The sequence below is a fragment of the Clupea harengus genome, chromosome 8, assembly GCF_900700415.2.
Source record: "Clupea harengus chromosome 8, Ch_v2.0.2, whole genome shotgun sequence".
NCBI classification, from domain to species: Eukaryota; Metazoa; Chordata; class Actinopteri; order Clupeiformes; family Clupeidae; genus Clupea; species Clupea harengus.
In genome coordinates, this window is record NC_045159.1 from 1,007,458 (window position 1) to 1,020,127 (window position 12,670).

At 43.5% G+C, this 12,670-nt stretch overlaps 1 protein-coding gene across 1 annotated transcript; it reads left to right on the forward strand.

The window, feature by feature from the left end:
* The first annotated feature begins 121 nt into the window (after positions 1-121).
* On the forward strand, positions 122-9,034 carry cchcr1 (coiled-coil alpha-helical rod protein 1). Its single transcript, XM_012819541.3, has 19 exons — positions 122-1,133; positions 1,380-1,698; positions 1,804-1,959; positions 2,157-2,274; positions 2,449-2,643; positions 2,833-2,996; positions 3,305-3,419; positions 3,581-3,691; positions 4,133-4,276; positions 4,723-4,833; positions 5,490-5,596; positions 5,694-5,806; positions 5,973-6,045; positions 6,169-6,293; positions 6,561-6,749; positions 7,167-7,268; positions 7,486-7,637; positions 8,273-8,423; positions 8,745-9,034. Exons 1-19 carry the CDS (start codon positions 1,067-1,069, stop codon positions 8,882-8,884), a joined length of 2,652 nt encoding a protein of 883 aa, XP_012674995.2. The 5' UTR covers positions 122-1,066; the 3' UTR covers positions 8,885-9,034.
* The last annotated feature ends 3,636 nt before the right edge of the window (positions 9,035-12,670 follow it).

The window sequence follows — 12,670 nt, forward strand, 5'->3', positions numbered from 1 at the left end:
TAATGTGTGGATTTTTGTATCTTAAGTGGCTGTCTTGCATTTTATGTTCTGCATTACATATTACAACTATTATGTAACCATGTTGTAATACAATGATAGACGTTTAAAGGGTACAGAGTTATAGTACAGTGAAAATGAATTTTTGAAAACTGCTTGTCACACAGATTATCATCCGATAAAACAGAGATTTTTTTTTTCTTTTTAAACTCCAGGCCTACGTAAGATATGAATTTGTATTGTCTGGCCTGTTTGTTTGGTCATCTGTGGGATCTAAATATCCCCCAGCTATTTCAGTACAGTCTGTGATGAATATAAATATGTGCACTCACCCCGGAAAGCGTCAAGCCTTATGTCTTTCCTGCTATAGCTTCCTTTATAGTCCTACATAGCTGAGGTTTAGATCAATTCTTGAGCAGCTGAATGTCACACCTAAAGTATCCCATGTTCACAGAACTTGCTCTTTTCTGTTGGTACCATCTCTGTTCAAAAGGTGCCTAGGGTTTTCTTCAGTTAAGAGAAGCTATCACCGTGTACACTGGTAAGATCATGTTAACCCCAGGTCATCCTACATCTAGATTATAGCCTTTAAAGTATATTAAGCATGTTGTTTTAGTGACCGACTCCAAAACTGTGCGTTAACACATTAGAACAAGTGAAACCCAATGATGACACTGGTAATCCTTCCAGATGTTTTCAGCCAACGTTTAGTTCTCTTGGTTTGACGCCTGCTGAATACCAATTTCAGTAGAAAAGGTTTGGATCCTAAGACTGATATGGAATTAATTAATGCCGTTGACACGTAACAAATTCCCCTTAACCGTTCAATCAACCATGGGATCGACGCACTTCTGTGATCTATTGGTAGGCGGGACTTAGCGACGTATTGCTTCTGCGCAGAAGAGAAAACGGAAGTAACGTTGTCCGACTGTCGTTGCAAGGAACGTTTCAAAGCTGATGGCGCGTTTACCATAACATTGTGTTTTAGTTTTATAAATGCTCGGATAGATGTGTTCTCTGTAAATATTGTCATTTAGTAACGAGGTAGTGCCTAGCAAAAGGAGACGAAATGAACCTACGTGGTACCGGTGAAGAACTGACTTCTCCAGCTGATTTTATATCAACAAATGTTGGAAGTAAGTAAAGTAACTATCTACTTGCATTGTCCTTTTCAATCAAAAAGCCTTATTAATTCAGTAATTTTATGCTGGCGTTAATCGGTTGTTTAGCGTAGCAAAGTTTGTTTGCAGACCAGTTGTTATGCTGCTCTATGTTGAGTAGTGTTGCCATAGGAGACAGCATGACTAGAATAGCAATATTGATCTTACATGGGTACTGCTTTTTCTTAGACATTTCTGAGCACCGTACTGTTCTTTTTTCAGGGAATATCCAGAGGAATCTGATGCCCCCTTCTCATTTCATTTCGAGCCACCACTCCACACCTGCTTCCCTACCAGGACATCAGCTCTCTGCTGGATCAGTAACAGGTTCCCGCATCGGTCATTCGGCATTGTCAGGACCCCAGAGATTTAGTGAGACAACAGTGCCTTGGACCCCTCTATCTACATCTATGCCAGGGGATCCATGGCTGGCCATCGCCCAGACCAATAAGGAGATACTGGAACTTCGTGAAGAAAATCAGAGACTCAAGGAAAAAAGGGACCGATCACCTTCAGCTCAGCACAACACTCACTCGGCAAGGTAACCACACGCGTTAGGGATACGGATGTCTTTACTATCAGATATAGCCCACCTTGTAGATTGAACAAGGCTTACATGCAGACTGTTGCGATATTGTCTTCCCAGGTGTGGAGAGCGAGGCGGGCTGGAGTCAGAGTGGCGTTTGGATCTTGAAAGACTGCGTGCAGAGAGCGAGAGGCTACGAGGGCAGGTGGAGACCTTGAGAGACAATGCTGTCAGACAGAGGGAGGAGATGAGGGAGAAAGAAAGCACTATTCACAGGTACCCCCTCAAAAAAAAAAAAATGGTAATGTTGGTTATTAGTTAACAGACACGTAGTATAATACGTGTTTTAAATACAAATATAAACGTTTATTGGTACACCCATGCTATTTGTTTTTAAGTTTGGTTTGGTCAAATGGTTGCACATACAACTTGTTAATGTTGTCTTTGCACCTGACTCTTTCCCTAAATGACAGGCAGAATCATGAGCTGGAGGAGTTGCGTGCTGAGATGTGCCGCTGTAAAGCTGAGCTGGCCCAGAACGTGTTGGAGCTGACCCAGAGGAGAGAGGAAAGAGAGAAACTCACCACTCAGGTCAGGGGATAGAAACTAGTCACGTCTCTGTGGCAAATACATGTTCTATAAATCTGCCTCACATTTTTCAATGCATGTTATCTAGAAGAACACTGTCTTGCTTAGTGGTGCCATGACATTGTTTGGCAAATGAAATGTTGCTACATGGTATTGTGTTTTTCTTTCTGATTGTAGTTAGACAAACTCCAGAGGGACTTTTCTGAAGAACGGAATAGGTATCTGAGGGAGCAGGAAGCCTCCAGTAAGGATGTCCAGAGACTGACATGTGAATCCCAGAAACAGAGTCTCCAAGCCAAGCAGGAGACCATCTTAGAAGCATCGAGGCTTCGAGAGGAGCTAGAGAGAGCCATTCGGACACATCAGAGTCAGGTCAGCTGTAGACTGTTTGGCATTAGACAGTCAAAACATCGAGCATTTTGGATGTTGAACTGCCAGGGTTATGTTGACGATGTCCTCTTGGATGTTGCCTCAATGTTCAGCAATGATCTCAAAACACCACAGGATAATGAGATGCCATAGGGCATACTTTAATTGAAAAATATCTATCTGACTTTTTAGATGGAGCAGATGTCATCGGGCCATAGAGAAGAACTGGACATTTTGAAACGGGTCAATAGTGACCAGCAGCTCAGAATGAGTGATGTCACCCAGGAAGTAACTTCACTTAAAGGCCGTTTGCAGGATATCAGCACAGAGAGAGATGTCCTGCGAGAACAGCTACGGTATGTGCACATTTCTCAGGCTGTGTAAACCTATGGATACCTTGGGTATGGTAGTTTTTGTATGAATTGATGTACATTATTTTATTTGAGTTAGAAGTTTTGAAATCTATTTAAATCTGTGTGCTTGAGGGTTCCTTTTGGGTCCCTTTTTAAAGCGCTTCCATGCAGGATCGGTTGCACACTACCAACTCTCACTTGGCAGAATAGGTTCCTGGGGGCGCAATGTTATGAACGTTTAATTAAATGGGCAACTTGTTGTTATTGTGAGTACATTTTCATGGGCTCTTTTGCTTTGGTGTTGTGCTCAGGCAATTGCATCAAGACTTTGAGGCTCAGGGAGAGACGATTCAGAGTCTTCGGACGTACATTGGCCAACTTACTCCAGAAAGAGGAGAACAGGAGAGGTTGACAGAGAAAATACAGGTAGAGGAAGAACATATGTAAGAAGATATATTGGACACGATCATTGTCTCATCGTTTAGATCCAATTGCTAGCAAGCCACATTTTTTTTGTTTCACCCTTTGTCATTTGGATGTAGTCTTGGATTTTTCGGTTTTAGGTATTTGCTGTGATTGTATTATAGACACTGGAGAAAGAGAAAGAGGCCCTACAGACATCCCTGGAACTCGTGGACATCAGGCTGAAGTCTGTGAATGACATTTTAGCCATCCAGGAGAAGGAGCTCAATGATGAGGTGAGCAGAGCACTGCTGATCTCGCACAACCCTCCATCCAAGTGACCACTCTATACTTACCCATTGTCTGCTGTGGGCTCAATGAGGCCAACCCAGAGGGGATGTTTATGGATGGAATTTCCCCCACAGTTCAGTGGACAAACAGCATATTCAATTACAGGCAACATGTGATTACAGACACTAAATGTGGTCATACTCTTCCATGCTACATAATATATAACATATGAACTTCAGCTAATAGACTACATGATGATATTGTGGTTAGCACTGCAGCATGAACATATGGACAAGGAGGTTTATAGAAGGGTGGATGCTTGTTGTTAGAGGTTGTTGAGGACATTTTAAATGCCAGTACCCCATTTAATCTTTATTATCACTTGAGCTTAACTGAAGGCATGTCGGGCGGCCACGCACGTGAACTTCGTGTTTGGTTCTGTGCAGATGAACTGCGGCTCTATACTGAAAGGCAGCGGTAAGGGCAGCAGAGTGCTGGCCCAGTGGAGACACAAGGTGTTCATACTCCTGGTGCAGCTGCGGTCCAAAGACCTGAACTTCAGCGGAGAGAAGAACACTCTGCACACCACTGTAAGTCCACTGAGTGTGTGTGTGTGTGTGTGTGTGTGTGTGTGTGTGTGTGTGTGTGTGTGTGTGTGTGTCCAAGCACAAGGGCCACTTCACTTAATTGTGGGCATGCCATGTGCATACAGATTAATGCACTGAAGCAAAACAGTATTCCACAAATGACTTAATGTACTGCCTTAATTGTTAATGTGGACTCTTACTGGTTCTCATTACTGGGCACATATAATGAGCCCATATAATTTCATTACAATATGCATTCTCAGTTGAAATGGAAAATAATGATGTGGTTACATACTATGTCATTAGTTTCGCACAGATTATAGTTCTATACTTGATTGCTAAACAGAACAGAACTAATTGTGTGTGGGTGTGTGTTTGTTTGTTTGTTTGTGTGTGTGTGCGAGTGTGTGTGTGTGTGTGTGTGTGTGTGTGTGTCATTTTGTGTTCAGATCTGTTCTCTGGAGGAGGAGTTGGAAAGAGAGAGGAACCAGCACAGTCTGGTTCAGCACACGCTACAGGACCGGCAGGCTCAGCTGGACCTCCAGTGTCTCCACACACAGGTCAGTGTGCCGCTGCGGCTGTCTCTGCCTTGCGTTTCCTTGTGCTTGTGTCCTTCAACAAGACCATGACTTGGCAGACCTGTCCATGAAGGGCCGCTGTCGCTGTAGGTTTTCATTTAACTCAAGAAGTGGCGCACCTGATTCATTTGACCCTATGAACTCAACACAAGCTGTGTTTCCATCCAACTCATTCACATATTTGAAGTGCATTCCTGAAAATGTGTGCTCGTTTCCATCAGCTGTGTTATGCATATTAAAACTGGACACTCTTAATCAAAGGAGGAGTTGCGGGTTCAAATCTTAAAATTGTCAGGGTAACATTAATGGAAACGCATCATGAAATCGCAACAAATACACTATAATACGAATAAACCATCACCTTTAGTTTTCCATCAACCCCTCATACAAATTAATTTCTTATCGATATTATCGAATATTGTATGCAAATTCCAAGTGTGTCCACGCAGTATTTCCTATTTGAATATTCAAATTGTGCATGAAGACGTTGGATGGAAACCGGGCTGCAGTCTCCGGTCCAGACAGCTGACTAGTTGTAACAGGTGTGTTCCTCCTGGGTTGGAATGGAGACATGAGAACCCTGTCCCCATCTCTGACCTAGACTGCCATGTGTTTGTACATGTTTGTATGTTTAACAGACGCTGAAACAGGATTTGGCCAGGGTCAAGGAGGAAAACGATAGACTGAGACAGGAAAACCAGAGCTGTGCAAAAGCTCTAAAGGATATCACAGAGAATGTGCAAAGGTGCATAGACGAACACACATTTTTGTTTAAAAAAAAAATTATAATGACTAATAAGTAAAAAAAAAAAAAACTATTTCACATCATATTTCTGTCTTAGCTGTGGTGTTCTCTTTGAGAGGAACGTGGCTGACTTGGAGTCTGCTCAGAGCCATCTCAGTGGCTTAGGACAGAGAGTTACTTTTGCCACAAGAAGAATTGATACTATTCAAGGTATGTTTGTGTGTGTGTCTTTTTTTTTTTTTTTTTTTGCCTTAAGAGCCACATATTTAAGTTTAAATGACATATGATACAGATAATGGTATTGCCTGAGTGGGCAGTTCTGTCCCTCCTATATATTTGAATTAATATATCTGACCCTGTTTTTCTATATGTACAGGTCTGCTAATGAGAAGAGAGGCTTTGAGAAAAGTTCAACAGACCGCAAAACCTACAGAGACCCTTTCAGACAGGTACTAAAGATTTATAACGCGGACGCATATAGTCAAGCATTGAACTGAAGCAGTCAGAGTATGAATACAGTCTTGTGAGACTCTTTGGTTTGAGGTGTGTAACATCCTAAATGTTGTGTGCAGAAGGTGCATTGCAGACCTCCAGACAGAGGTGGCGATGTTGAGTGAGGAGAGGGATAAACTGGCACAGGAGCTCAAACGCACCCCAAACCTGATCCAGAGTGCCCTCACGGACCTGCAGGATAAGAGTGAGCTCATCCACATTCCCTTTCAGCACGGGCTACATTTTTACCTTACGTCTATTTACAGTATGCAACACTATAGTAAATCATCTTGGCACCCCTATCAGAAGAACCCTACTCTTCTAAGAAGGCCAACTAACCCTAACCATAGATTCTACTGTGTGGGTACTGTCCTCTCTGAGCGCTGAATGCATCACTTGAGAGTCCAGCTGGAGTTGCAGGCTCTCTTTGGGAGGTCTGGGGTCTAACCTGTGCGTGATGTGGCTTCCCCAGTGGACTCTGAGGTGGGCCGGCTGAGTCAGGCCCTGGTGCAGAGCCAGCAGGAGGCTGGGGACGCTGAGGCCAGTCGCCGGGAGAGTGAGATGGAGCGACAGCAGGGACACGAGCGTAGGCGGGAGCTGGAGGGCCTCCTTGCGGAGCTGCGTGAGGAGGCTCAACTCAAGCAAGAGCAGACTGAGCAGGGTGAGCCAATGGGAAAGCGTATTTGAATTAATTACAGTTCTGACAGGGAACCAAAAACGAACCATATGTTAGATTTGGTGCAATTTAGATTCTGGAGAAAAAACAAGAATCTGTGTCGGAAAGGAAAATGATGCACATGGTGTGAACTGTAACTAGCTTGCTCATACAGCTTTTTGTGGAGTCTGAGCAAAGGATTATTGCATGGGTCATTAAATTCATTAACTTTGTGAACTTAATGGCTGATTGACAATATGGTGTAATCATTATAATTGTAAAGAAATCCCACATCATTTCTCTGAATTAATGAATACGTTTTTCTATAACCTAAGTTTGAAGCTCACTGCTGTCCTCTAGTGGACAATGTCTGAACTGAGCCCTTTTTGTGTCCTGTGTGTGTTGTGTATGTCCTGCTCATAGAATCAAAGCAGAAACTTTCAGAAGTGGAGAGTCGGTGCAGAACCCAGCTAAGGGCCCTGGAGGCTCAAGTGAACACAGCCCGAAGAGAACACACTAAAGCAGGTAAACACACTCCCACCCTTTTACCTGCCCCCACACAGCTAGCAGTCAAACATCCATCCATTTAATGTTTCTCTCTGTATGTGTATGCGTGGTGTGTGTGTCTGTGTATGCGTGATGTGTGGGTGTCTTTGTATGCGTGATGTGTATGCGTGATGTCTGTGTGTGGGTGTATGCGTGGTGGGCGTATGCGTTGTGTGTTTGTGTGCGTTGCGCGCAGTGGTATCCCTGCGGCAGTGTGAGCGGCAGGCAGAGAGGGCTCGAGAGCAGGAGCGAGCGGCACAAGCGCTCCAAAGTGAGCACGCCCTCAAAGAGATCACTCTGCTTAACAAGCAGCTCAAGGACAAAGACAGAGACAGGAACCTGCTGTTGGTGAGTACACATGTAATCATGCGCCGCCACCCCTTCCCATCCATATCCGTCTGTCAGCCGACCTCCTTATGTACCTCGGTTCAAGCAGCAGGCTGGATCTACCTGCTGAGCAGCGCTAAAGGGATCATTACACTAAAGCAGAAGTCCTGCTATGTTTTTACCACATACTTTTACTTGCACCAGTTTATTTTAACCAGTCAATTTGCTCCTTGGTGGACTTTTATCTTCTCAACCAGTTCTTCCTGTACCACAAGAACAGCAAATGGTATCTCACTTTTCATCTCCATTTCCTTTGTAAACCGATATTGGTGTTTGTTTCTGACTGGCATACGTTCAACAACAGTAGCTTAGTCCGATCCTATATACATTGTGGCAATGAGTGTTTTCTCTAGGCGGTTTTCAGAAAGCACGTTTTAAGCTCACCATGAGCAAGCCTATGATGATCATGTCAAGGGAGACCAAAAAAAAGTTCCTTTTTTAAGAAGAGGTAACCTGGAACAGAGCCCTCTTCAGACTGAGGGGCCCCGAGGCAGCTCCAGGAGGCTGGCAGCGCCGGGCCGCGCCGGGCCGCGCCGGGCCGCGCCGGGCCGCTCCGGGCCGCTCCATCCTTTGATTCCTTGTGACTGATGTTGCAGGCGGTGGTGCACGAGCAGGGGCTGATGAGTGAGTACAGGAGACTCAGGGGCGCGGGGCGCCGCCCTCCACAGGCCCCAGATCAGCAGCCGCAGCAGCAGCCGCAGCGGGAGAGGGGGGAGGAGGGTCAGGTGGTGCAGCCCCAGGCTCACGGTAAACACCTCTATGCTATCATGTTTTTTTTCCTAACGACGCCCTTGACAACACTGTGGGTAGTTTTCTTTTCTAAAAGTCTGCATTGTTGTCAGAAGCCAATAAAGTGAAATGAAGGGCAAACTGTTAGTGGTGAATTTCGGGGGCAATGGCAAACAACCTTTTATTTTGTACTGTGTCCAATCCAGGCAGTGTTTCTCAGCAGTGTTGCCCTCTGTTGGCATGTCAACATATGCTAAGAGGACGCTGTGTCTTTGATCATTGTGTCCTTGTCTCTGTCTCTACCTCTGTGTCCACCCCTTGTGTCCTTTCGGCTCTCAGATGCGTTGATGTCAGTGCTGGGTGACCTGCAGGTTCTGAGCGCGGCTGTCATGCACAGCTCAGAGGAGGGAAGTGAGGAAGAGGATGAACGGGAGGAAGGCCAGGGAGACGGAGCCACTCGAGCAAGTCTCCTCAGATAACTGTTGTTTTTGGGATGGTTTCATTTTCTTTGTTTTTAATGTTTTGTTGTTTTTAACATCAACATCATTTAACATCATCTGGTCCTTAACATATTTGTACAGGTCATGGAGCTTTTAAAGGGATTTATAGTTCACAATAAATTATTTATCCACAACATATTTTCATGTTGTCAAATGTATTTTGTTGTCAAATCTCTGTGAAATATTTTTTTATTAAATAAAAATGTGTTTGTCAGAGTAATAAACAAAAGTTCCTCCCTTACCGATATTGCCAAGCCCAACTCAGATTTTAAACTGTAATAATAATAATTTCGTTTTTTTTAGGCTTAATTGAACAATTCTGTAATGTGCGTGCAGCAATTTCAATTGCAAACATTTAATTTCAAACTGGATATATTTTAAGTTTGTGCTGCTGACATGTAGAAAATACACGTCTTTGTACGTGTCACTTTCCCTCTCTTCTCAGCAGTAACATCTATAACAATGTGGATTCAGATGCTAATGATGGTAAGTGACTGTGATACAAAATTGTTGTCTAAGCCAGACAAGCTTCGGGCATCAGCTCCTCATGCATCCTGAAAAATATGCTGACTTTGTGTACAAGGCTACAGCACGGCAGGAAGGGCGGTTTGTTTCCCCTGGGCCCATTTTAGAGGACGGACACACTCTCTGATGAATTGCCCCTTTGGTCCTGACTTGCCCCCCAGCTGATCTGGCTTGCTGTGTAATAGAGGGGTCTGTGTTTAGAACAAACCTCTGCCGATGTGTTTATCATACTCTAACACAGTGGTCACCAAACTTTTTTGGCCAAAGATCACAACCTCTGCCTTGGTGACAGGCAAGATCTACCTATTGAGGCGTTGAGAAAAAAAGACTGTCCAGAGTCCAGAGTCCAGACTGTACTTACAACTTAACTTTTTATTTAGCCTAATTGTAATTGAATGAAATTAAACACTTTGGTCCAGCTTTCAAATTGATGTGGCCAAGAACACACTAAATCACTTAATTTCAGTGCAACATAAAAAGGAAAATATTTGTTAACCGCACACAATATGAACAAGAAAAAACACATTTGCAATGAGCAGGCTGGATATGAACTGCTTTATTTATCAACTGAAGTTACAACACAACACTGACGATCTTTGTTTTCAGATCATTTGACAGTTTTTTTGAGGCCCCCATGTTGCCACTCTTCAGAGGAGAATCAAGGAGAAGCACATCTTGCAATTGGCTACCTTAGATAGTTTTTCTAATGATTGAATGCACCTTTCTATGGAATTGAAGGCTTAACAAGCTAATCAGACTAATTATGTGTTGCAATTATTCAGTATTGAGTAGTTACAGGTATTCAAATCATGAAAATGATTAGGGTGCCTAAATATTTGCACAGCCTATTTTACGACGACAGTACGACAGTATGCGTGCATATTAATATTTCGAAAACCAACGCGGTAATTGGAATGAAGTGGGAGTGGCCGATAACTAACATAAGCGCAAACGTACTCATGTAACGTGTCACCTTTAACATTAATATTTAGAAACACGTTGCAGTGTTAAACGAGTCGTAGAAGTAAAAATAGACAAATATCTGTCTGGAAAACCGTTCGTTTGGGTAAGCTAATACATAACGTTAATCTATAAATAGACTTAGGATATCGTTTTTTTTTAACAAACTGGCCGATAACCAACATAACAATGACATCCAAGAGAGCTCGAGGATGTCATGCACGCGAGTTGAGCCTAGTTGCGAGCTGTCAGAATGTTGGAAATCTCTCTACATTGGGCAGACATTCTGAAACTTTACCCAATCCGACAGTACCCGACAGTGACCAACAAACACCAACTGCTGCCGCATGCAACTGTTGGTGTTTGTTGGCGTTTGTTGGGGAATGTTGGCGTTTGTCGGGGCAGTGTGCAAGCTGCTTTAGAAGGGGCATTTAGTGGGAAGGGCTATTTGTGAGAAATCGTTGGTGATTACGTTCACATCAACTCTACGGACATCCTCGGATTTAAATAGCTGGCGTTCATGAATCAGGCGGAGATCTTTTCTGACTTTGCTCTTCCGAAGTCCGTAAGAAAACATTTCAGAAGACACTTCAGAAAATGTTCAATTTTTTTTTTTTTTTTTCTGTATTTAAAAAAATAATAATTTTGGAGATCGACAGGGAAGGTCTTCGAGATCGACACGTCGATCGCGATCGACGGGTTGGCGACCTCTGCTCTAACAGCTAAGGTGTCCTCGACAGGGCTCACCGTGATGCATTGGGGCCTCCTGAAATGATGTTCTGGACTAAAGCTGTTATTTCAGTTGTCAGAGACACATCTGTTTGACAGAAACTGTCTGCCATGATCTGCATCAGATGGCTAGAACTTCAGTGTTTGACGTCACCATGAAGTAGTCTTGACATGACCCCCGTAGGCTAAACTTGTTTGGGTTTTTTTTTCTTTCTTTTACATGCAGTAATCAGCACAAATACAGTCACATCCAGCCAAGTCCTTATTTTGGGAAGTATGCTGAATACATTAAGAAGTTAGTCGTTGAATTTGGTACATTGGTGCTTAAGGTGCATTCATTGGGTACTAACAGCACATCCATAAGGACCTTTAAACAGACCCTAGGATTTATTGCTGAAGTCTGACATTCTCTGGGATTCTCAAGCCCCAAATTTTCCACTCAGATGGAATCTATGACTGGACAAGCTTATGGAGTTTAGCCAACAGGATGGAAACACATCACTACACTGGACTGACAAAGCCCAATGTCTTTTTTTAATATTCAGTGACATAAGAGGCATAAGACATAAGATGTTTCAATCTAAAATAAGTAGGCTCCTGCATTCATTTGGACAGGCATGAGATGCTAAATGGTTCCCATGACGATGCCCTTTTACTGAAGGAAAAGTGGCAAGTGCTCAACAAGAGCCGCTAGACAATTAGCGCTTGTGAATACATTTAGAACTGCCTGCTCAAAACTCTCACAATGGACAGATCAGAAAAAAAATCTGTCATAAAACACATTTGTCAAAAACATCACAGACATATACGCCCACAAAATCACACCACACTTTGTCATCCATGTTTTCAACGCTGAATTTTTCCACCATTATTTGCTTATCTTCCATTTGCTTATTGCTTGCTTATTAACTTCCAGTATGGCGACTATGCTATCGTTCTGAGGTGTATTCTGCTGCTGTGAGTGGTGCAGTTTAATCTCTACACTGATTCAGCCGAGCTGTGGGGATGTGGTGGAGTGCAGCGCCGGCTCCTACCTGTGGGAGACTGTTGTGTCTCCATTGTGCCGCTTAACTGGAGTGGAGGCGGGAGCAGAGTGGATCCTTATGCATTATGCATGAGGTGAGCGGTAGCCAGACGTGAAATCTGTGCTGCTCTGCGAGCGAGCGCTCATCTCGTTCCGCGTTTTATATGGGCCTATCGCGGTTAACAACATGTAAAATCAGCGGCTCACGGCGAAGGAACGATTTAACCTCACCCACTCCTCTGCTTTCTGTCGCTTTATATTTCCAGTTTTGCCATTCTGTCTTTGCCGTGAGTGAAGTGGATACCTATGGGTGGCCAGTCGTTTGTCGATAACATCTACATGTTTAATTAAAGTTAATGTCTTTGAGGTTAAAAACAGGCAAGAGGTCGTGCTTAGGAGACCGTACACTACTATAGTAAATAAGAATGTAAAACAATTTAGAATCAGTCAGGAGAGGTTGACCTCTGATAGTTACAAAAAACGGTAGCACCACTGCCGATATCCACACATCCGCATTTGATAATAGT